The 25,898-nt window shown below is 38.7% G+C and overlaps 1 protein-coding gene across 6 annotated transcripts; it reads right to left on the bottom strand.

Annotated features, from left to right (window-relative positions):
* Positions 1-4,648: 4,648 nt before the first annotated feature.
* CFAP221 (cilia and flagella associated protein 221) lies at positions 4,649-25,878 on the bottom strand. Of its 6 annotated transcripts, none has more exons than XM_090143618.1 (24): positions 25,824-25,878; positions 23,126-23,289; positions 22,584-22,684; positions 21,556-21,642; positions 21,373-21,468; positions 20,785-20,885; positions 18,679-18,785; positions 17,967-18,126; positions 17,319-17,442; positions 17,121-17,232; positions 16,793-16,901; positions 16,160-16,247; positions 14,954-15,043; positions 13,633-13,728; positions 12,684-12,774; positions 11,784-11,911; positions 11,278-11,358; positions 10,156-10,263; positions 9,865-10,011; positions 8,333-8,491; positions 7,943-8,037; positions 7,130-7,219; positions 6,829-6,945; positions 4,649-5,111 (listed from the first exon to the last, which is right to left on the bottom strand). In XM_090143618.1, exons 2-24 carry the CDS (start codon positions 23,241-23,243, stop codon positions 4,988-4,990), a joined length of 2,529 nt encoding a protein of 842 aa, XP_089999744.1. In that variant the 5' UTR covers positions 23,244-23,289; positions 25,824-25,878; the 3' UTR covers positions 4,649-4,987. The 6 variants fall into 6 exon arrangements, with proteins under 6 accessions (XP_089999744.1, XP_089999743.1, XP_089999748.1 ...); XM_090143617.1 differs by having other exon boundaries at positions 25,790-25,840; XM_090143622.1 differs by having other exon boundaries at positions 18,682-18,785; positions 25,790-25,840.
* Positions 25,879-25,898: the final 20 nt, after the last annotated feature.

The following is a 25,898-nucleotide window of genomic DNA, read 5'->3' as shown; positions in this document are numbered from 1 at the left end:
AACTTCTACATAACTTACTTTTGACAAGGCAAGAACGTCACCCTAGTGAATTTACTGATTGCAAAGTGACAGATGATGCTCTGGAATCAGCACTGAAGTACCTGCAGTGCCATAGACTGGTATTTCCAGTGGATGAGCAGGGAAGGCCGCAGAAAGGAGATTCTTGCTGTTCTAGGTCCCAGGTAGCTTTGGAAGAAAACTTGTTGATCAGGTGGCATGTTTCATGAAGTAAGAGCGCATAGAAGCGATCAGAGATGTGGCTGCAGTAGGTATGAAGGAGCAACTAAGGTGGCTGTCTATCACTGTTACAGCAGACAGAGCTGCTGTGCTCCTTTTCAGCTGTTTACAGCATTATCAAAGAGCTACTGCAAATTATGCAGTGCTCCAACAATGACCTGGGGGGGTTATTAGCAGAAGGAGAAACTTCAGAAATACGAGTCCCTGGTCTAATAACTACAAGGGAACTCAGAAGTTTTTGGGCTACTCTTTGTGGTGGTGGATGCTGAATGCTCTTCAACACTTTTCAGCTTTCTGAGCTGCACTTTGCATTCCTGCTCAAGTATATAAAATGACTGTGATTGTGCCTGCTATATTACCCCAAATGGTAAGTCTGTTGAAAGATGACGCTGTTTGAAGAGTAGGGGGCTACTGAGGCAGGGAAGCGAAGAAAGAAGTATTTGAAAGCAATTCTCTCTTGATACTTGTCCATTTTCAGAGTAACACACGGAGAACTAATCATGCAAATCCAAACTCGAGGGAAATAAGCCTTTGTTTCTTCATCTGGTGCCCTGAAGCTCAGCCAATAATACATACAGTCAGTATCCCTGAGGTGACAAGGTGCATTGCTGATTTACAGGCAATGCATATTGGATAACTGGAGACTCCACACTGTGAAATGATTATAAACCAGTAATTAGCTGGTGAGAGAGGCATAATTTGCTTCAGAATTTTGAAGCCAAATAAAATCAGCTTATGAAAAATAAAGCACTGTTAACTCAGTCCCTGATGTTCTTAGAAACTCATAAAACCTGACTGAAGTAGTAGGAAAGGTCTTCCAACAGTAGGAAAAAAAAAACAAAAAACTGAATGCATTTAAAAAACTGCTCAACTAAAGAGTAGGATTGGGTCCTGGAAATTTTCTTTAAAGATGGAATCAAGCACTATTGCCCTTCACCCTGGATAGCTCTCACTCATTTAGATACAGCTTAACCTTTGGATGGTAAAAAATGAGTGTGCTGGAACTAAACACTGCCTGGCACGAGCAAGTAGCTCATCAGAAGATGTTTTTTGATATACCGTTGCTTTGGAAAAATACTTCCTGCAGGTGTTCTGGAGTCACCTGGAGTTTGTCAGGAGATGCTTGATTTAATTTTCAATCCCTGCTGTGGTCATACAGAAATCAACCAGAAAGTCCCTCACAAACAATTAGCTTCTGCAGGTATTAAGTGGCACAGGATAGCCTTATCTGATGTGTTTGGGGCTTTTTGGCCAAATCATGATCTCTGGATCTCTTTTGTGGAAAGAAGATGCAGGCAAGGAGAGCTGATTCCTGTGCTACTAGACCTATCAGCTGTAAACACTAGTCACTGCTTTAAGTGTTCTCTGAAGGATTTTTACATTTGGAAAAACAACCACCACCACCACGAGATTTTATAATGCTAGCCACAACTATTTGAAGGGGGCTCATTCTCAAAAGCTGCTATTCAGTGCACAGGCTCACAGCTCAAAAAAAGAAAAAAGGAAAAGAGGAAAAGAAAACAATTTTTAAGAAAACGCTGCCTCAAAATCACCTCTGTGCAAAACCAAAGCCTATCAGTGACAGCTCCCATTTTCAGAGGTCACAGAAGCCTTCAGAACATCAGCTGTCTGAGGTCCCTCTAGAAACTCAGTGAATTACACGCTTACTGATTGCCTAGCAGCAATTCACAAAAACAATATTTACAAAGAAATTTACCTACACTGGCACAAAGAAAAGTCTTGGTTTTCTGCCTTTATCTGGCTTCCTGAGGAAATGACAGTTTGTGTACATCTCATCTGATAATTTCTAAACCTGCTAGCTATTTCCAACCAAACAGAAGGTGTCAGTGAGAACTAAAATCCTTGTTGATTAAACAGCTGAATCGAAGCCTTTGCAAGGCAAAGGCTGCCTTGTGAGCATAGCTTTTACTAGACACAAAAAAACCTGTGCAGAAGAAAGACCAAATACCCAAATCACAAGAAAAACTTCAAACTGAGCTTGGAATGACTCAGCCTTTGGTACAAACACAGAGGTCACAAGGTTTCTTTAGGATGAGGCTCATTAAGCTGTTTTTGTGAGCTGAAAATATAGCTTCATCCACTTCCTTACCTCAGATACAGAGATTGCTATTTTTCTTTCAGCCATTTTGTAAAATATAATTAATCTACATTTTAAAGACCTTGATGGGTTGTCTCTCATCATGGAACAGTAAGTGAGATTGATACCCAATTACTGAGCACTCAAGCTCGCAGACCATTTCCATATAAAATAATTACATTCTTTTTTTAAAATTTGTAAAATGCCACTTTTATTTTATTTAGATGTTAATGCTCATTTCTTAAAGGGAAAAGAGTTAAAGCACAAATCGGTGGCTATTAACCTTGCTAATAAGACAGGCTTTTTGAGAGAGGATGGATATATCTTAATTGGTAAAACAGATGCATTGTCATCTAGCCAAGTAATCCTTTCCAAACAAGGGAAGCAGTAGCACTTTTATTTGAAGTGGGTGGAAATAAACTTGTCACATCCTGCACATCAATTTACACATTCTTACTTTACCATTTCAGTCAGCAAGAATACAGCCCTTTGATTCTCATAAGAAAGCAATTCACAAATTAACATTCAAATAGGTGAGAATATTGCTATATAACATAATTGATCTTAATTTGCAATGTGAAGTACTGAACTCAGTCTGCACATTCATGCGATTAATATAAAATAATGTATTTCCATGAAAAGTGATTTGCATCTTTAATGTGAGCATAAGAAAGCACATTAAAAGATGCCTCAATAAAGTGTCTTGTACAGTTAGTAAAAAATATAGCCTTAAGGCTGATGTTTGCACAAGTGCTGCTGTACGAGCCACTGATTACAAATGTTGACTTTCACACTGTTGTTACTGAATCCTGCTAGCCAAAGCTTAAAAAACGACCCTATAAAGCATGTCAGTGTTTATTAACAATTAGCAGTCTTTTAGAGTCACCTATACACATACACGCATAGAAATGTACTCCAAAATTCATGCTCTGGTTTAATCCATTATAGATAATAATAATAATGATAAAAAACAACTGTCAAAAACATTCCAGTGTACTAAGGTTACACCAAAAGTACAACTTCCATTACTTCACTCCTCACACACATCTTTTTTCTTTTCATTTATTTTTTGTAACCCCTCATCCCTTTCCATAAAACACTGAACATCTGTAGAACTGTGAATAACCATTATTTGCAAGTTAGAATTCTTATAGTTTATATCTCATCTCTGAAAGTGCTGTGTAGTCAGCCAGGAGAACACTTAAGTGGCCTCCTGTGTGAAAATCTAAGGCTTCTAGTTATTTAGCCAAATTCCACATTTTTAGACATACCTGGATTTCCTCTAATTATTACCTTCAATGGGGAAGAGTCAGTCTCACATTATGAGTCATCTTGGAAGGAAACATGGACATATGTCTGTGCACTACTAGCTGTGAAAACAGTCCCTTAGAACTTCAGAAATGATTTAAAGCAATGTAACAGATTTTTCTTACTTTCTATGTACGCTGAATCCTGGCCCATAAAAGCACTAACACATAGAAAGGAGAATCACTTACATAAAATGGAATTTCATTTCTCTGAAGGGCTGGTATCCACTGGTGGAGAATGGAGAAGCTTGACTAATTTCCACTGGGATGACAATGAAACTCTGTGGAGGAGAGACTACTGTTTAAAAAAAACAAACAAACAACTCTGGTTACTCTGATCATCCTCATTTCTAAACACTTACTCTAACAGGCTTTAAAGATAGCAGAGATAGTATATATGTAGTACAATACAAACTAGTTTGCAGCTTTAGTTTCACACTTTTTTTCCCCATTTTCTATTTCCTTCAGCTTTTTAGGTTGTCTACACTGATCTCTCTGAAATAAATTTCTCTTCTTAGGGGTTCTTGGAAGAAGTATACTTCTTAGAAAAGTGTAAGCATTGCTGTATTTTCCATCCCTTCTAGTACAGAAGATATATAATTTTTAGAGCAAATAGCCTGGAACACTCTTCAAAATGAGCCACTAACTGGAAAAAAAACCCAACCAACAATTTTATGTTATGTTCAGCTTGCCCACAAGAAAGTAGGAGTCATCTCAGTTGATGAATGATATGCTAAGAAATCTGCTTTCCTACAGAATACATCTCGAGCATCAGAATTCTCTTCTGAAGCTCTGGATTTCATCACTTCAATCCACACACCCCTTTTGTCAAAAGACCTTGCATTTGATCAAACACCTGAAAAGCTAATTAAATCTCCTTGGACATTATCTTTACGGATAGTAACAGTGTTCAAGTCTTCCCTTTCATTAAGAACCTCAAGTTTATAATTTAGAGTCAAGATTGACACCTGCAAAAATTAAAGAATAGGCAATAACAACAACAACAAAAATCTGAAGAATTTGCTCATTAGGGCTTCTCATATTTTATTTAAAAACAATGAGCTATAGATTAATTACCAAACTATTTACAAGGTAATACTGTGGTTCTCTGATCCTTCACACCATTAAAAAAATAAGCAGGCACATGGCTGAGGGTTGTCATAGGAGCAGTTGCTGTGTTTGGGGAAGTTATCACACAGAGTTCTTGGTAGAACTAACATTGCTGGTGGTTCTCTTTTATTTGCTGCTGAACTCACTGAACGCAAGTAGATATAACTGTGACATAGGAGGCCTCATATATTTACAGGGTAAACTGTACCAAACCACAGACTTCATAAAATTATTCTTATTCAAGAATAAGGGCTTTATTTAGTGCTTTCATCTTCATCTTCTCCATGTGTTTTTGAACCCTTTCTCTGAGTCCGTTGTCTTGGGGTTGAAAATTTCCATCAGGATGTTTGTGTGGGTCTCTGCAAGAAGTTTAAAAGATTATTTGTACTTATAATAGCCAGGGAAGCTACTTAGCAATGTGGGCAAAAACAAAGGAAGAGACACACATTTTCTCTTTTTTAATATTGACCACAGACAGTTTTCCATTACTTATGCAGAACTGCAAAGAGAGTCAAGTTATGAAAAAAGCATTCACTCTTTGTTTGGCCAGTTAGAAAAATTAACCATCTGATAAATAAACACATACTAAGTTGAGTTTCTATGTTTTTTTTTTTCCCTATGAAGAGGCACATTGCAATGGCCAAAACAAGAAAATTCACAAGAAAAAACTTATTTGCCTTAAGGATAAAGTGTAGAAACTGCTGTAGAGGAGCATAGTGAAACACCACCCCATCAGTAACAATGAAGAACCTTCCAGTGACAAAAGGAAGGACTTGGACTTTACTGCTCACTAATAATATTTTGGTGCACATCCTATTACATATAACATATACTGAAGAACCTCAACTAAAGCAGACTGCTCAAATGATTCAGACACAGACAAAATGGAATGAAATGAATACCTGAAAAATAGATACCTAGAGGTGTTTAATATGGAAAAATATTTTCAGTTTTGAAGAAAACATCAGCAGAATGAACCTTATGATTATAAAACTATTTCCCCAGAAAAAGTACACTGTGCCCATCCAACACTGTATGACTGTGGAGAAAAAGGGTGATTCTTTTGTTACATAGGCTATATCAAATCCCCATGTTCTGACAAGCAAAGTGTCATAAAGTGTAAAAAGCAGCAGGGTCAGACACGTTTTTACAGCTAATTATTTTCAATCAGTGGTGAAGTAATCACAACGCAGCAATCAGCGCTCTGTCAGATCTCATACTCAGCACTATTTTAAAGTTTAACAGCTGACAGATGCAGAAAAGCTGGATGTCAGTCATTCCCTCCAAAATTAAAGAAAAAGAGACTTTGAAATCTCTTGGTGAGAACTCAGTTTCAGGCAATTACGTACATCCTGAGTAGATAGGCATCTAAGCATTGTCATGACCACTTTCAAGAGACTGCATCTGTTGGATGGAAACATCAATTCCATAAAGACATGCAAGGTATTTGTGAAAACACCAGGTTCTACCTCAGCAACTTCTCCTGCATTCCCTTCTATCAGCTATACTGCCTACCATTCAAGTCCAGTGCTCTCAGTGTTCCACTTACCAGCTGATATGCATCCTTGCATCCTTCCTGTAACATCACATACCCCCAAGTTTCACATATTGCACCCACTTCTGCTTCCAGCCCTACAGAACTGCTGGGCAGCCTCGTACACTGTTCTAAAACCACTGTGGTAATAATCAACTCCCTTAAAGATTCTCTTTTTCTCAGCTTTCCTAATCCTCAAGATTTCTGTGCTGAACTACAAACTGAGTACATCAGCCTGACAGTACTGGAGGCAGCTGGTAGAATTTGTCCCTTGAGAGGTTAGTTTCACGATAAAACTGAAGTTAGAGACATCCAGGCCAGGGTGTCATTTTAATATCTGTTTTCATAAGTCCAATCCAGAGATCATACTTACAGTGCAAAATTTAGTACAGGAGTCTTCTGATTTGCTCAAAGAGCCAGCACTGCAACCCACTCAGCGATGGAGCCCCTACAGCACCTCAGTATGGCTTTCCCCATAATTCTGAAGAAGATGTCTTCACAGTCCTTTCCATTCCTCTTCTCTAATTTCTAATTCTACTTACCTTTCTTTTGCTGATTTTATTTTTCCTTCTTCTGAGATCATCTGCTCAATTTGTGGAAATTCAGCACTCAGCATCTCTGGAGTAAGAAGCACTTCAAATTCAGTTTCATCTGTCCCACTAAAACCATTAATATGAAGAACAATCAGTACTTAAAATTTGTTAGACAACAAAACCAAAAATAACTGGAATAAGACAGACTCTGTGCTTTTGCCTTTGATAATCTTTCAGAAAATGTTTAGACACATCCACACAAGCAATTAAGACAATAAATCACATTGAACATAAAAGAGGAGAAACTTACAAGTCAATTATATTCTCTCTGTCTCTCTCAGGCAAGTTATACAGCACTGGTGGTACATCTCTCGGTAGCATATCTAAACTGTAAGGATCCCTGTGATGGAAGTGGTATTTAAGATGAGCAGAGAGTAACTGCAGTTAATAGTTATATTGTGAAGCTTCACAGAATTAGCTGTAGTTATAGAAAAGATTATTATTTTTAAATTATCCTGGAACAAAAATAGTACACCAGAAATGAATGCAGTATGAGCCTGGGAGATGCTGGCTACCAACACGCATACAGGTGCCCACATGTTAAAAGGTTTTACTATTCATAGTTCTGCAGGACAAAGACAGTTTGTACTTCTCAGAGTCTTCTGGTACTGAATCAAAATGCATTCAGGGCAGACGTTACCAAAAGTCCGGACTGAATCTAGGGCTAGGCATTAAATTTAACCCACCCTCCAAGGAGAATGAGTAGGGGTTATCATTCATTTTAGATCGCTGAGAAGCAAGCAAGTCAACCCCTAGGCCCACTTTTACCTCTGGGACTGGTCACCAGTCACATAGTTTCAAGCAGCAGAAACTGCAGGTGAGAAGCCCTGGGCAAAAATCACAGATTTTAACTAACTTTGGCTATTAACATATTAAATATAATTTCAGAATGAAATTGAGAGAATGCAAATATTTTAATTGCTTTCAGCAGCACTCTCAATAAATCTGAAGTCCTGAACTAACTTGTTGGAACTCCACAACACTAGTTATGTTGTAAAGGATAAAAAAAAAAAAAGCTGTACTGGGCCTAGGGTCCCCATTGTTTATTCAATGTTTTTCTTACCTAGATGTTGTACTTGTTGATATGGGAGTGTTAGGAAAGGTCAAATACACCACTGGTAAGAATCGTCTCCAGTCCATTACTCCACAAATCACTTCCTGAAATTACAAGTGCTATTAGCCTTCTAAAACATCATGCAGTGGAAGAGAAGCTTGCAGGACAGAGCATCTAACTTCTTGATTGAGAAGCAAATCTGGAGACCACATTTCTCCATATTTAAAAGATACTACCTCCACTGCAAGGTCATGAAAATACAATAGGCGGCAAAAAGAAAGAAAGAGCAGAGAAATACTCTAGTCTAATAGTCTAATAATAACAAGTTATTCTGATCCATGCACTGATTATTTAGGTGCACACAATTTTTACTCATACAATAAACTACAAAGGCCATACCTTGTGATGCAGAAACTTTTTTTGTGTGATTGGAATACTGGATCCTTTGGGGCATTCCTTGGTAAGGGTATATTTCGGATGAGGACAAAGATGATATTCAATATTTGTTTCACAGTAAGTTAAAGGAGGTAAAAGTGGAAACAATCCTGGAGTGGGGTTCTAAAAACAGAAGGTTATTTAAAAAAAAATTCTGAGCACAACAAAAAATTAAATTGCTGAAAATTCAGGTCTTACATTAATATAGTCTTCCTGAACTCACACTTATTCTCGTTATGATTTTATGGTTCAGTGTGACCCTTGATTTTCTGTCTCTTCCCTGCATCACAGACCCATAATCTGCCTTGTTTATTCATGTTCTGCTGACAAAAATCCAACAATTTATTTACTCCCAAATCTAATGTTGGTTCTCTGAACCGTTCAGAATCCAAGGAAGGGAGCTGACCTTGCTGTAGTGGAAGTCTGTGAGCATTTTACCATCTATTTCACTGCACTAGCATCTGTTTCTGCATTTAGTTCAATGCTGGGTAACATGGGATCAGGCCTGGCTCTTACACCGACATGACAAAGGGATGAGGGATGCACAGAAGATTTCATCAGTAAGTCCACTGGAGTCCTGGCTGCACTCAGCGGGAACAAGTTATAAGTGTTATGTCAAGACCACCAGACTAGCACACTGGGCTCTGGGCCATTTTAGCTAACTAATACTGAAAGACTGAGCCACCCAACTCAGGCACAGCACGCACCATGCTGCCATGGAGATGCTACCTGTACCCATGTACAGCACTTCACTGAGCCATACTGCTGTCTCTGCCTTCTCACAATCACCTAGGGACCCTCCCAGGCTGTGCTGCATTGTGTGGAAAATACCTTCTACAGTTGGTGCCAAGTAGTACAATCTACATGAAAAGTAAGTAAGAGAAAACCCTCCCACACACCTGGCTATGATTTTTTGAATCTCTGTGCCTAATAATTGGAAACGTGGCTTTGGTATGCTATGAAAACTAATGGAAACTAAGGCAGCAGGATGCAGTGTGAACAAACTGCCTACCTTCACTTTTCTCAGTCTACTTAAGGATCAGGCAGAAGCACAGTATCCTGACTGAAGATAAGACTGAATCTGTTCTACTAACTTGGGCAAGACCATGAGATCATAGAAGGGCTGAGATGCCAAGATCATGGCTTCTTTTCTACTGTGCAGATGAAAAAACAAATGGAGAAAGGAGAGGCCCCAAGGTATATCAGAGAATCCTGCGATTAGTGAGCATTTGTGGAGTGCAGGACCAGTTCACCTCCCTCACAGGCAATTTTGTATTACCAGCCCTCTCCCCTATATTGATCCAAATTCCACCTCAAAATGAAATGGTGTCACTCTGCAGGACGAGCTCTGTGGTTCCCACCTACCAGGGCCTGCACCATTAGGGATTACTCACACTGGCAGGTAGTTTTAAATACCAATCTGAATAAGAGAACTGACCACTAATAAACACCCTTTCAGCTCCCTTCCTACTTTGTGGAAGTCAACTTCTACTTACAAAAATGCGAAGAGGGTTGCTCTCTGAAGGGTAGACTAAAGCTTGGGGAGGAACCAATTTTAAAAGGCTGATATCTCTTTCTGCTACTTCTTCAGATGATGGCTTGTGATAGTCTTTAGGAGAAGCATCTACTTGAACCAACTCATCCTTGAAAAACACAGACAAAGGTTTTCAGAGCATATGGAGTCTTTTGTTGTAAAATGTTGGAACAAAATTAATCAAGTAATTGTAGAAATACAGAAGCGGGAATGACTTCAGCAAGGAAAGTCTGTATTAGAGATGATCTGTTACCTGGGCTCCCTGTCTCAGAGCTCGGCAAAGTTCTCGAGTTTTGTAACTTGCAGCCGTACGGCGTGCACGAAATGGCTGATACTTTATGATGCTGAAATGCTGAGGAACCTAAGCACAAAGGAGAAAAATGTGCTGCAGGAGATGACAACCACTTTTGATGAACTCGCAGATGGAACTTTCAAGCTTTATCACAGACACATCACATATCTGCGGGAAAAGATATTCAGATTGCCATTCTACTACGCAGAATATAAGCAAAATTTTGAGAAGCCATACTTAACCAGGGCAAATGGAATGAGTGCATTAAGGAACGTTTCTATGAAAGACTGTAGGATTAGCATTTTTGTGATCAAATATACTGAACTTAATGGGGTGGAGAAAAACTCTATCAAGCAATATAATTTAACACTGGTAGGTGAAGAAGAATATATATTAACAAAGAGAAAGGACATTAATATAAAGTTTCTATACTTATTATAACAACTGGGGGAAAAAAAGCAAAGGAATGGGAAATTGAGCCAAAACATTGATTTGAACCTGAGGAAGTACTTTCACTTTGATAGGGTGTGGAACTTGGAGTTATGCTATTCAAAAATCTGAGAGGGAAGGCTTTAGAGGTCAGGAGGAAAAAAATTGTTCCTGAACTCAAAGTTAGAAAAACCCACAGTACTACACATTTCAAGAATGAGATGTTTTTATTTTCTATGCAGAAATGCAGGAACTAAGCATAAAGCACTGTACCCCAAATGAACAGACAATTTAAATCACTTTCTAAAAGGAAGGACACTCTTATAATGAATGGTATTTTTGCTCTCTGAAATAAAAGGAAAGTTTGTGTGTCACAGAAGGCTTGCAGCATCCTAATTCATAGATGCATTCCGTTGCTTGAGATACAATAATTTCAGCTGAGGTCCTTCATCTCTGCCTGGAGAGAGATGTGCTGACTGCAAAGTTGTTACTTATGGAAATAGAAGATATTTGTTTTTTTAAAAAAAAGCATGCTAATTGCACAGCCTTACGGCAACATTTCTACTGGGCTGCACACTGATGCCACTGAATCAGGTAGAAAACACGTCTAACTAGACTGGTGAAAGAGAGAAACAGGAAGCTGTACTGACTCACCTTCAACCTGTAAAAGGGAAGAAAGCGTTTCATTTTCACATCTATAGGTTTGACAGGAACTGGGCCAAGGGCATCAGGTTCCTGGAAGAATACAGTATTTTAAACCCCTTAATATGGTGGACATTTTGTTTTGCACTGACAGTAATTCATCAGCTTGGCTATCTGAAAACATACTAGATAATTATGCAAACATTTTAATACTTCCTCTGCCCTTCCTAGGACACTTCAGTTACTTATTATATTTGTTTTCCTGGGCAAAAATCACAGATTTTAACTAACTTTGGCTACTAACATATTAAATATAATTTCAGAATGAAATTGAGAGAATGCAAATATTTTAATTGCTTTCAGCAGCACTCTCAATAAATCTGAAGTCCTGAACTAACTTGTTGGAACTCCACAACACTAGTTATGTTGTAAAGGATAAAAAAAGCTGTACTGGGCCTAGGGCCAATGTCATCAACAAAATTTTGAGTAGTGGTCACCATATTGGTTACTAAACCTACCAAATCACGGCATAATTTGAGGGAACTGTAAAAGGGGAATTGAGAAGGTAACATTTGATCTTCAAATATGCTGGAAGAAATGCCTTTGGATTCTTCACTCTTGTCTGTTTGTCTGAAACTCCAATTTTCTGTTAAGAATGGAAAGCAAATATTAAGATTTTGTAATATAATTCAATACACTGCTTCAGAAATAGAATCAAGACAAAACATATTTAAGATCTTCCTAACACAGGACATGTTTATGCATTTTAATAGAAAAAGCAAGGTAATCTTTCCTAAAGTCCATCTGTAAGATAGTGTGCACAAAACCTTCAATTAATAAACAGATCTGATTTCCTCCTTTCAAGAAGAACATTACAGCCCACCCATTCAAGTAAGGTGCTCTATTTTCACTCAACAAGGCAGAAATAAGAGAACACCTCTATTACACTATTTGCCATTATACCTTCTACTTCAGGCACCCCTGCAACTCTTGCATATGGGGAATTAAAGAGTGCCTGTTGGCAGAGGCAGAAGGGCTGACATGGAAAGGTGTTTCAACAGTTGTTAAACAGTGCATGTATGGGGTGACGTGACGTAAGAAACACAAATTCTCTTCAGTCTCCACCACTACCAATTGTGGCTGCTCTATTATTAAGTGAATAAATTGCAAGGCTCTTAAAACGAGATTTTTTAAATATCACAAATAACGTGTATAACATGCACATATAAAAATATGTCTTTTTACAACAGCCATTTTCACCGTGTCGCACATCTGGTTTTTGCTTGAAGACCCCTTTGTAGGGACTATTTATGTATATATATCAGTATATATTTGATGCACCTGACCTACCATAGCTTAACACAAATTATCAATAATTCATTGTCAATCTAGCTATCAACTTCTCTTCTGCTCCTTACCAGATATAGAGCCTTCCTCCAAACCTCTGTCTTCCCTCGTTAGCCCACGGAACAGAAGTAGTAAATGATTTAGACGAGACTGAATCACAATCTGAAGGAATTATTTTAAATTTAAGTATAATATTAAGCTTAACATTCTAAAATTTACAGTCATAGCAATACACATACATTACAACTGTATACAACAAACATCACCCAGACCACCTGCTTCAGAATTTTTCCTATAGTTTTCTGTTCAGGAGGGATAAAATGGAGAAAAATAGCTTTTGAAAGACATTTAACTCCACAGCAACATTACACAGAAGAAATGGACTGTACAAACTATCTGGGCCATTTACTTCTAAGAGCTTCTCTCAGTGAAAAAGGCTTTCCTTATGAACAGCCCATACCTCTTTTATTAGAATTTATGCCCATTGTTTCCTGTGTTCCCACCATACATCACAGCAAAGAGGCTGGCTCCATCTTTAATAACCTCCTCAAAGGAGTTGAAAGTTGCTGCCCACTCCCATCACTTTCCCTCTTCAGCTGAGTAAGTCCAGTTATCTCAGTGTCTCCCCACTACCCAGACTCCAGGCATCTTGACAGACTTACACTGAAGTCAATCCATTTTACTGATATATTTTTTATACCGAGTCCCAAAACTGGGCATGGTATTCTATATGTATTTTGAAGTCTTCTCTTTTTGTTCAAAAGTATTTTTTACTTAAAAAAAATCTAAATTCTTCCACATTTCCTTAGTATTGAATGTTGTTGCTGTTGTTTTTTTTTTAAATCTTTAACCAACGCTTAAAGACAATAATCACTCCAGATCCTTATTTTCTAGTGAAGCAGAGACAATTAACAAATCCATAGCTAGCTATGAAGTCTTCTTACGTGCTGGTTTGCATGCTCTTCTGTGCTGTTTCCAAGGCACTATGCTATCACATTGTATTCTAGGTGTTCACATTACCTTGTATGCTGCTTGTTGGAATTTCCTCAACATCCTCTTTCTGTGAGCCCAAGGGTCATTACGGAGCAAATCAAATGTGGGATGGACATTTGGATGCTGCATGGTATTTAAAAAGAAAAAAAAAAAAAGGATTTCCTCTATCCTTGGCAGAATTCCTATGTTATCTCCTAATACTGAAATTAAGTTAAGCAAAAAATGTTCCATCAAATTACTTCATTCCAGGTCCATGTCACCCTACTTGCATTTAAGCAGAATTCTTCACTGCAGGCCTTAAAGGGAGGTAATCAAATACTGCAGATACAATATGGTGAGTACAGAGGTAACGTAGCATTCACACATAAAGAACAGCCATCTACTAAGAGTGGAGTCCAATACATGAGCAGATAGATAGTAGAAAGAATGGACCAGGTCTCTAGTGAGTACACACTTCATCCTGCACAAACGTGAAGTTGGAATTACAGTAGGGGGTCAGAATGAAGGCCCAGCAAATTCAGCATTTCTCTCCAATAATAGCTTGGAATACAAACTTACAGGAGGGTGAAAGATCACGGTAAAACTAGAGTGATAATTCACCAAAATAACTCCCCAACATCTTTTTTTGACTCATTAGTCTTTTCAGTTTTAGATTGATGTGACAGAAAAATGTAGCACCAGATGGGACTCCATCATTGCTGTGGTACAGTACTTCTCAACAGGAGAACAGCCACTTAACCAAAGTTTAGATTAGGAAGATGCTCAGAAATGCACACAGCCCCACACCATACTTGCCAAACAATTTTCAACACTTCTTAACAGGCATAAGAGAACAGAAACAGACCAGCTACCACAGCTATGATGTTCTGTAAGAAGCAAGCAGAAATGATTCATCCATTATTCTTTAGCAGACTATTTATTAAACAAAGTTCCCAGTTATTCCAGGAAATGAATCCTAGCAATTACCATGCACCACAGAGACCAAAAAAAAAAACAAAAAACCCTAGTTACCAGAATTCTTGTCAATTCAACCTGCAAGATAAAGGTCATGAAACTTGTGATTTGCTTAATTTTATGTTAAAATATGAGAATGCTACTCCTGTGAAAGCTTTCAGGAATGAGCAAGTATGAACCTCAGATTACATCTGTAGATTTCTAGTTGTCTCTCACATTAGAACATCAGAATCAGAATATGAGTTGTGCATGCAGCTCACTTCTGACTTTACGGCAGTAAAATGGGAAACAGGATGTTGATTCAGAAATGGCCATATTAAAAGGAAAAGCATTGAGTGATGAATATTTATGGCTGTTTTTTAGCTTAGCAAATGATAAAAGCATAGAAACAAACCTGCTCAACAAGCCGGAAAACACGTCTGGAAGAAACCTCTACTTTGCTCCTTTGAAACTCCTTTTCTATGATAGGATCCCCTCTTTGGATCTAATTTGTCACCAGGAAAAATAATCTCATTAGTGCAAAGTATTCAGTGATTTTTTTCCTCATTTACAATTAGTGAAGATTCACAATGTAACATTCTGCAAGTACTTCACAAAACACAGACTTCACTCCCTTTCAGTGAGTGATTATTACAACCTTGTAGTAAATTAAACAAAGTAAAATAATGTTCTTTTAGGACCAAGAGATAACCACAGATACTACAGCCAACAGATAAGTATGTAAAATGTTTCTAAACAACATGATTATACATATAAATATATATATAATATATATATTTAATACAATGATACAACAAGCAAACATTCTAGATTGTGGGTTTCTTTTTTTACTTATTTCCTCCTTTGCTATTATTAAAAATAATGTTTGAATTTATTCATGCTTAATTCAGTGCATAAATTAAGCCTTGACCCTGTTTATAAATAATTTTACTGCCATAACCAGTGCCTCGGAACGCAGTGGGAATCAGAAGCTAGCTGTATGTCTACAAGGCAAGATAGGAGGGAGAAGTCCCACCAGTCCCTGAGGGCCGTGCCATATGCGGACAAATATTTTCTGTCACTACTTATTGTTGCTGTCACCTCCACAGAAGACAGACTGCAGTCTGGGTGACTGGAAGAAATCAGAAGGCCATAAGAGCAAAGGTATAGCAGAAGAACATGCTGAATTATCTTCCTATGGCACTGCATGAGAGTACTGACTAGGTTTATCTCTTCAATAGTAAGTCATTCAGAAAGGTACAGCATAAACAGAAGGCTGGCTGCATCCACAGCGCTGAAAGGACTACTGCAATGCTGCACTGTGATGTAGCTAGATGGAAACCTACCAGGTTGAGCAAATATCTAATTAAATTTCCATTAATAACTTAGTGGCTTATCCTTCCCTCTGTTCACCTCCAAGAAAAAAAAACCTCAGTAACACTGATACAAAGAAATAATGAAGATATAAATGCATGAGGAAATTCAACTAGCACGGGTTCATATCAGTGTATTAAGAAAAACTGAAGACGTGGAGAGCATAGTACAATTCACCAGTGCACTGCACATAGTCTGAAGGTACAAGTTTGATTTTGAATTTATGGAAAAGACAGCAAAGACTAACCTTATATTGCTCTTCTTCCCTCTGTCGATTTTCAATAACCTCTCTTTTAAATTCTGCAGATATTGGATCTTTGCCTCTACGAACTTGCCTGTATTTCCAGTACAAGGAAGAAAAACGTTTTACTTAATGTACTATTTGTTTCATTGCACATTTAAAAGGCTGACTCTCCTGTTCCTAAGGCACTTAGGGATCTGTAGTATTCAGCTTAAGAGCAGATCTGACTGCAAGTGAAACCTCAGTATGCTTATGCACGATTATGAATTTTGCTTTCCACCTTTTGATGTGCAATTTTATTCACACCATTACATATTTTGGCTTTGACTTACTGACAACCATAACAAAATCTCCCTTTACCTTTAAAGGCACAAAGCAGGATGGAATGTGTGAAGTGAGATCAACAAATTTTTCAGGAAGTTTCTGAATGCAACTGTAATAAAATTAAAGGTATCATTGGGTACACACTCGTGTTGCTCTTAAGCAGAAGGGATGAAAAGAAAAGTGAAGCAACAGTTTAACTGTAAAACAGGTCTACCAGGACATGAAATGGCAGCATTACAAACCAGTGTGCATATTGCATACATCATTCACAGAGGCCTTAGTCAAGCAAATCTCAGTGTTTTAATTAACACTTACCACTTCAGATTATTTGCTTCCTCTTCCTTAATGTTTTGTTTGACTTTTAGCTCAAACACGGCTTCCTTCATCTGCCTTGTTTTTATTCCCTCATTGCCTTGGCAAAGGACTGCAAGAATATCAGAAAGTCACATACTAGATTGAATTTTTAATTGGGAAATAACACCCATGGTGATAACTGAATTCATTAATGCACAGTCTACCTCAGGTAAAGTGAATTTCTTACAGAAATAACAATCACATAACCTCAGCAATTCTAAAGAAAAGTTTCTAAACAGAAACCTAGAAATACTGATAAGACAGAGCTTATGCTGCTTAACTATGTTACCTTCTTTCAAGTTCTTAATCTTCAATTTGCCTGGTTCTTGATTCAAAACAGTAGCTACCGCATATGGATTTGACAAGTCTGTGGGGAATTTCAGGTTCTGGTATTCAATTTCCTAAGAGAAATAAATTAATAAGAGGAAACAGAAGCAAGAAAGATTTTCAGCCCAGGAAAGAACTTGCACTTATTACTTCTTCACACCTTTACTTTTTGAATAGCCTTGGATCGTGGTAGACTGAATTTGTCTCTTCTCCACACCAGTGATTTTCCAACAGACACTGCTTTTTTCTCTGGACGCCTTTGTTGTTTTTCATATTGTTCTTTTCTAGGCAGCAGAAGGAAAAACATTGCTAAGTACTCTGTAAATGGTATCTAACCTTATTGCGTGAATCTATATCCCTTCTAGACATACAAGGACACCGGAAATACTTTCCAAAGTTACAAGTGGAATCAAACTTCCTAATCTTGCTAATTTCACAGTTCACAAAAAAGATTAGGTAAAACTCAAAAAACCTTATTGCTAAAAAAAAAAACAAAACTGTATCTTGCAAGGCCTCAGCAATAAGAATAACATAGATCAGGCATCATAAGCTGAAGATGCTTAAGAATAGATGCTTAAGGATATTTAACATTATTTTGCAACAGTTTGAGTTCATTCAGAGGAAGTGCATTCTCAGTGAATGATGTAAGAAAGCAGGTAGAAGTATTAACACTTGTTAACATTAACTTGTAAATGACACCAGTGCATTTTAAGTCACCAAATGCCTAAAATGATAATATCACAACAGCATTAAATCCTATTACATGGTATATTTTAGAACTGGGTAAAGAGCAGTCTGCCACACATACATTTGACCCAGATGAGGTGTTGATGTTCCTGTGAACACACATACATAGGGCTTTGAGTGGAACTGTGAGATCAGTAACTGCATTTTCATTTGTGCTGTTCCATACTCAAGGGGGGAATATTTCACAATTACTTCCTCTTTCCCATTTCCTGGAATGATTCCTGTGATTAAAGAAGAAAAACAGTAAGAGCTCATCTAACATGAGCCCACTTAAGTATGCTCAAATGAATTCTGTACTACATTTTAAAAACAATAGTAATGTTTAAGTTGATGGCAGTAAACCTAGAAAATATTTCAGGTCTCAAAGTGTCTTTCCAGTACTACCAGTTAGCTTAAAACCACCACCCCTTGTCCTCCCTTGGTTTATTGCAACTATTTAAAACATACAGTCAGAAGGAATATTAATCTGAAGGAATGCCCCAAACCAAAGCAGTAGCATAGTTCACCTTTGTGAACCACATATCCGACAGAGTACAAATACTACTTCTGAAGAGGGATGACACATCTAAAAACCAGAAAACTTAAAAACTTCCCACACTGGGGAAAAGAAATAGATCAGAAGCTTTATAATCTCAGAAGACTATTTGAGCAACTATATTAATTTAAATGTTAACAACTTAGCTGTCAGCATGGACAGGAACACTGACTTTTAGCACTTTGTCAGCTTATCATCAGTAATTTCAAATAATTTTCCATTTTAAATAGGTGCAAGCTACCAGATATCGGCTGAACGGTGAATGCTCTGTGAGGCTGAATAAAATCAATGTGGAATTCAAAATCTATTGGGCAGCTGCACTGCAACGGGATAACATACTCCTTACTGAAAAGAGAATAACAAAGAAATAAAAGTTAAACTACAGTTTATATACATCTTGATATACCTGCTCGTTATTTTGCATCTTGACTTACTTCCTCTGACCCACACAGAATCTGATCACATAAAAATTCATACAATTTACTTTTCAGAAGTTATTTTTGTGTATCCTTACATTCTGCAATATCTAGTCAGTACAAACTATCCAAACTGAAGCCACAATAAATACAGAACCAGAAATCAGTCTCATCCCATAGCCCTGCCTGTGGAAGAAGATGAAAACAATATGAAACTCTGTGCAGTTTTCAAGAGGGTTGAGTATTCCAGTACATCAGAATGACTGGACCACCCCAGAAATAATCATGCTAAGACCTCATTTTCATTAAAGCCTTTTATGTTTCACAGTGATTGTTGGAGGGGTATTACCATATATCTTATCAAGTTGCTTTGCTTTTGCGTGCATCTGTTTTTAAGTATCAAACAGAAACACAAAAACATTGTTGTAATGCCATCCATCAACCCAGGAACTATGTCCAATTTACCCAGGCTTATTCCTGTTTTTTGTAAACTGACTGAAATCCTACCCTGCTGATTAGCAAAGAATGCATGTTATAGACAGTGTTCTTTTGTAAAGTGCATTCTGAAATGGCTAGAGAAATAAACAATAATAGCAAGGTCTTTTTTCTCTGTCTTAGTATAACCTGTTCACGAAGTTGTAATGGCAGATTGGGAAAGCAAGTTGTTTTAAGGTGTAGTGCAGCTTCTACAGTAACCAAAGTGCTTTAAAATCACAGCAATCATTCCTTTATTTGCCTAATGGATGTTCTGGACTAAAGACGGATGTTCTGGCCTACAGAGAAAGCTAGGTGGTAGAACGTGGGACTTATTTTCCACTTCTGGAAGTAAAAGAGATTTTTTCCATTGATATCAGTGGGCTGTACATCATAGTCCCAGGGATTCTTGTAACAATCAGAAAGATGGAATGTGGAATGGTGACACAGTAGGCATAATGACAAAAGGGACAAGCACAATGGAATGGTGTTACAAAGAAAAAGGAAAAGTGCTCACCCATCTCTGAAGACTCAGGCTCACAGGGAAAGCTCCCCAGGGGAGGCACCTCCAACCAAAGACCCTACTACAGACGCAGTCAGCCCTTAAAAGAGGTCTAAGAGAGGTGCAGCCAGGCTCCACCCCTTCCAGTCACACAGCTGAATTGCCTTCACCTGTGCTCCCAGGGCTGACCTGGTCCTTTCCCCAGGTGTTCAATCAGTGGTTCAGGCTTTGACTCAACAGTTACTATGCAATTCTGCACAGTAACAGATATCTCAGAGAGCTTTACATTAGTACAAATCAATATAATTTTAAACACAGCACAACTAGACACTAATCAACAGATTCTCCTTTCTCCTCTTCCCATTTGCAGTTTCTGTTAACAATCACTACTTATTTGTTCATGAGAGCAGTCAGTGTTACATCTACCAAAAAGACAGAGTAAGATGAAGTCTATGCTATCAGAAGATCATGTTAAACATTTTCAAATAGAAGAAGCAAATCTAATGATTGACTGATCTTTGGACTGAGGTTAGCTATTTGCTATCTCTGAATTACACGTAAAATTACCAACCCATGCTTTAATTTCCAGAACCATTCTTCTTGACACGGAAGATCTGTTCTTTTTAGGGTTTACTAGTGCTAAAAAGACATAGCACTTGGAAGTGTACAGATTATAGACAACAGTTATATTGCTTCATAATATGATGAATGAAGTGAATCAGCATCAGTGTAGACTAGCTCAGCCTCATTTCAACTATGTATACGTTTAGTTTGTGAATGAGTGCCTGAAACAGTTCATATATGGAACTGTTTTGCAGTCCAGATAGTAGCTGAATTCCTTAAAGCTTCTAAGACCTTAAGATGTACAAACAGGGGAAAATGAGATTTTTCAGGTTTGGTGCACGTCCCACAAGAAGTGGAACATCTGTAAGGACTTCTGTCCTTAACACACCTCTGACCAATTGATACATCAGACATATTTATAAATGATGGAAATTCCAACACATTCACAGTAGGGTAAGCATGCACAGGAATGACTAATGTATCTTCTCCCTGGAAAAAAAAAAAAAAAAGAAGGGGGTGAATATTTATTAAGTGTAATGAATAAAAGTTATGCCAAATAAAAGTTTCTGTAATAGCTGGTAGGTAAGTGAGCGTGGAGGGCATTCAATATCATCTCTGTGGATGCTTAGGATCTTGATATTCTGCTTGTTCATAGTATCCATCTGTTTTACCACACTTTCAGTAACTATCTAAAGTACCTCCAGTACTTCTCTGCTAAGACATTGCACCAGCGTGGCATAAAGTCTGGGTGAAAAAAAATTACAGAATAAGGACTATATTGTATCAGTAGCTCTGGAATATTTACAGAGAAAAAAAAATAGATGCTTTAAACCCAAATACTAAAATCCTGACTCAGTAGGAAAAAAACCCACACAGTTCTAGGTGATTAACTGTACATTTATTGTAATCATCAAGTTTGAATAGTCTCTTCATTTCATTAGAACTTTAGGCATATTTTCTCACAATAAATCCTCACCTGACAGTGAATTCGGATGCAGTCATAGTAATAACGCCACTCATCAGGACAAAAATCAACAGTAAGCACATATGACAAGCCAGGGACAAGTCGATGCTAGAAAATGACCCAAAATAAGACAGAAGATGTGTAAACAAACAGTGCTGCCTGCAAACAGCCATGTTAAGGCTTTCTGACACTTACTGTTTTGTTGTATTTGATCAGAAAATACTTTGTCTGGGGCGGTATAATGTGAGGGCTTATTACGTTGCCAGAAATATTTATCAGCTTCTGTAAAACAAAAAAATACCAAAATGATGTTACAATATAAGAGATCAACTGAGAAAGCCAACTGTTTATTTTATGAAACCATCCACAGGCACATTAATAAAGGAGACAGACAAAGGGAAAGCAGAGAGATGAAGAGGAAATGCTCAAACTGTTCACAAGAAAGGAAAAAAAAAAATACATCTATGCCTTGACTTTTGTTTCTTAAATTATATTTCTCCTAGAAAGGCTAGGGTTGCTTTAAACATCCGTGCACCCGAGAACACAGTCAGTGATGGTCTGTTCAAGTATGTGTTGATAACAGTCCTTTCCAAAGTTAAAGCAAGAATTCTTTGTCCATGACTTGCAATTCACATACCACTTGTATGGGAACTGCTGAGTCACGGCCTGAACCTCTGATTAATCACCTGAGGTGAGCAATGAGTCAGCCCTGGGAGAACAGGTGAACGCAATTCACCTGTGCTGCAGGAAGGGGTGGAGCCTGGCTCTACCTCTCCTAGACCCATTTAAGAGCTGACTACCAGTAGGGAAGGGTCAGTCTCTCTCTCTTTTTGGAAGATCCACTCCACTGGAGTTTCCTGAGCAAGCCCACAACATGGATAAGCATCCTATTTATTCTCTTTGTCTCGCTGTGCCTAACTCTCTTGCTTATTTCATTATTATAACATCTTAATATTATTTGATTATATAATATTCCTTTATATAATTTTCATTGATTATACACCACTCTAACACACAGACACATTGAAAAAAAATAAGTAAAACAGAGACCCTAAAGGAGAGTGGTGCATACAGCATGGTACTTGTCTGTTTTGTTACCGCAGAACCACTGATTTTAAGTGCTGCCTTTTAGAGTACTTGTAGAGCAAATGGCCTCGTGACCATAAGCCCAGCTTCTGTTATCCTTTTATGAGCCCCAAGAGGATCCTCACCCTGACACTTACCAGTGTCTGCTGGTGATGTTTTCCAACTTCATACCCTCCATAGTGTAATACAGCAGGTTCTGCCTGCATAACATTGCTCTTCTTATGTTCTGAATAAACCTCTACAGAGAAAGACAGTAAAGCATGGAGAACAGGCAACCAACTAACACACACACAGACTGACACATTTAGCAAATATATTCATGCTGAACTCAATGTATTAAGAGAGAAAAAGGAAACAGAGCTTATTTGTCTTGGTAAGCAGGCATGACTCTTTTAAGTTGAGGGTTAAGGTGACATCTACTACCCCAACAGATCCATGATCCTTTCACCAGTTTATCTCATGGCATCTATTTCCTCAATAAGCCACCACAAAACTTTCGGGTCAGCCAGGATAAGTACAGCTGTTATTTTTTTCCTGACTCCATCTCTCATGATTTGGGCTCTTAGGGAGACATAGGATGGGACCTTGGCATACGAGTTGAGAAAAATAATGTAATATCCTCTAAGTAACTTCTAGGATTGCCCGAAGGTTGGGGAACAGTCTGAGAACACAAACTTACTTGATTCCAGCAGGTGATTGGGGACAGCACGTCTCTTTCTAGGTTCCTCTACCAGGCTGTCCAGGATGCTGGGTATTTTCTTGAAGATTTCTGTGGAGGCTGATTCAACCACGTCCATTTTAGGACACAATTGGAATCTGAATGGTACTAAAATTCATCAGCACCTGGGGTCAAATTAAAATAACGTAATGATAACTTCCCACTGGTAATGTCTGTTGGCTAAAATCTCCTAAAACCATTTAGAATTTTTTTTAAATTTTCCTTCTGAAGTAGATTACAGAATACAACAAATCCCAAGACCAGTTAAAATCCTTCCCCCTACACGAGCAATGGATTTACTGTCTAACATTCTTGACTGTAACTGGTAAGCATAAATACCAGATAGCTAATTGCCAAATATCTTCCAAGGTGGACATAAATATACAGTAAATTTCCAATCACTTCAGAGAGCTAAGTGTCAAATAATCAAACAGATTCACATCGCTATTCATTTTGAGATTATTCACATTAGGTCCATGTGGTACAGAGGCAAGGGCTTGCTCCTCAGGAATCCAAGCACTGCGTTACTGCTGATGTTACACGGTCACTGAACACTGGAGAACCCATGCTCAGCCACAATGCATGGGTCTTGTTGTCAGATACGCGAAGCTCGATCATGTCTACAAAACTCCAGAAGTCAGTACAAAGGATAATAGCTTCAGACAGCAATTACTTCTGAAGAAAGCTTACAGCTAGAAAGTCTATCCCACTGCAGGAGAGAGCATGGCTAAAAGGAATAAGGGCAGGACACCTCTGAGCTACTAAGCTGAACTTAAGGAAACTTGGTTCATCCCAGCTTCCCAAAGCACACCCTAAAAGGTCTGCTGCAGAAATACCATGTACTAAGGGCATGTGTGCAAGATGGGGTGATTCCAGGAGCCTCGCTCCCATGGCAAGTTCCAGAACTTCATCTTTTCTAGGGCCCTTACAAGGGACACTGGCTGTAGGACATTAGAAGGTCCTTCTAATGATACCACTATCCAAACCAACTTGTGCAGGGATGTTCTTCTAATCTCTCCTGAGTGTTTGGGTTATTAACTCGCAGATTCATTTTTAATTTTTAAATATTAATATGAGGGATAAGAAAATTGGCATTTGAATCTTTTGTTTAGATAGCATCAATTGGGTTATTTGTTTTAGTGATGATAACTATAAAACCAGAAGGCCAAGAATATTATAAATCTTGTTTTAAGTAAGCACAGTTATCAGAACATAAACTTATGTAATGAAAAGAGCAAACATTGCACAATAAGAACACCAGATATTACCCATCCACAAGAAATTATCTTCCCAAATATAGCACGCAGTCATTGGTTCTCCTACAGAATCACAGAATGGCCAGGGTTGGAAGGGACCTCAATGATCATGAATCTCCAACCCCCTGCCACATGCAGGGCCACCAACCTCCTCATTTAATGCTAGACCAGACTGCCCAGGGCCACATCCAATCTGGCCTTGAATATCTCCAGGGATGGGGCATCCACAGCCTCTTTGGGCAGCTTGTTCCAGCACCTCACCACTCTCATAGTAAAGAAAGATCTTCTAAGGTATTTAGCTGCGAACAGCTGCAGGGAGAGAAGGAGAATCAGAGAATCATAAAGTTTGGAAAAGACCTCTAAGATAAACAAGTCCAACTGCTGACCCATCCCCACCACACCCACTAACCATGTCCCTCAGTATCATTATCTCCACAGTTCCTAAACACCACCAAGGGTGGTGACTCCACCACCTCCCTGAAAAGATACTTCTGAGTTCAACAGCAGCCATTATGGATTTTTCATCTTTTGAGATGCTTCATTTTATGTCTGCTCTTCACAAATGGGAAGCTGAGAGCCCAGCTCAGGATGATGCCACGTTAGTATCAGTGCACACCTGAGCGCACTCTGTTATACCTAACTCTCCTCCTGCCAGGCTCACATCATGGGGCAACTTTCTTCTCTGAAAGAGTGGTGATGCAGTGGCACAGCTGTGCAGGGAGTGGTGCAGCCACCATCCCTGGGGGCATTCAAGAACCATGGAGATGTGGCACTGAGGGATGTGGTCAGTGGGCACGGTGGGCATGGGTGGGTGACCTTAGGGGTCTCTTCCAACCTTAATGAGCCTATGAACTTACTCAGGAATTGAGGCTCGATTAGCTGCTTGGACAACTGTGCTGGTTATATTATCTACACTACAGCAGTACTTCAAGATCCAGTGCTGCCAAAGCTCAACTGCTAGTACTAAAAATCAAAACCTAGGAGCAGTATTACTCTTGTTTTGCTTTGTCACTCTCATGCAGGCTTGAATGGCCCTAAAGGGCCCCAATATGTAATTAACACAGATCAATACAGGTGTGAGGGAAGGAGGGCAGAGGCAAAGCAATGCCCCACACACCTGGGTCAGCACTTCTGTAGGCTCAAGCCTGGCATTTTTCTGTTTTTCTAGACTGCTTTAGGTCTTGCAGACAAAAGTTGAGTGGTTTTCCAAGCTCATAACGTTGTTCTGGTTTACAATCTCAGTATTAATCAACAAATAAGACAGAAGCTTAACAACACATTACCACTACCCTAGCCTCAATGTTATTTCCGCGAACCCGAGCACACACTTTCCACGCGCAATGGAAAACCTGCGAGACGAAGCACGCACACGAGCACACCAGCCCTCACGCAGCCCCGCTCACCTCCGCGCCGCGCAGCCCGCGCCGGTTGCCGGGCAACGGGTATCCATCCACGCGGGCTGCACCACTTCCGCCCGG

The sequence above is a fragment of the Phasianus colchicus genome, chromosome 7 (assembly GCF_987193195.1).
Source record: "Phasianus colchicus chromosome 7, bPhaCol1.hap1.1, whole genome shotgun sequence".
NCBI classification, from domain to species: Eukaryota; Metazoa; Chordata; class Aves; order Galliformes; family Phasianidae; genus Phasianus; species Phasianus colchicus.
This window is presented reverse-complemented; position numbering and strand designations above follow the sequence as displayed.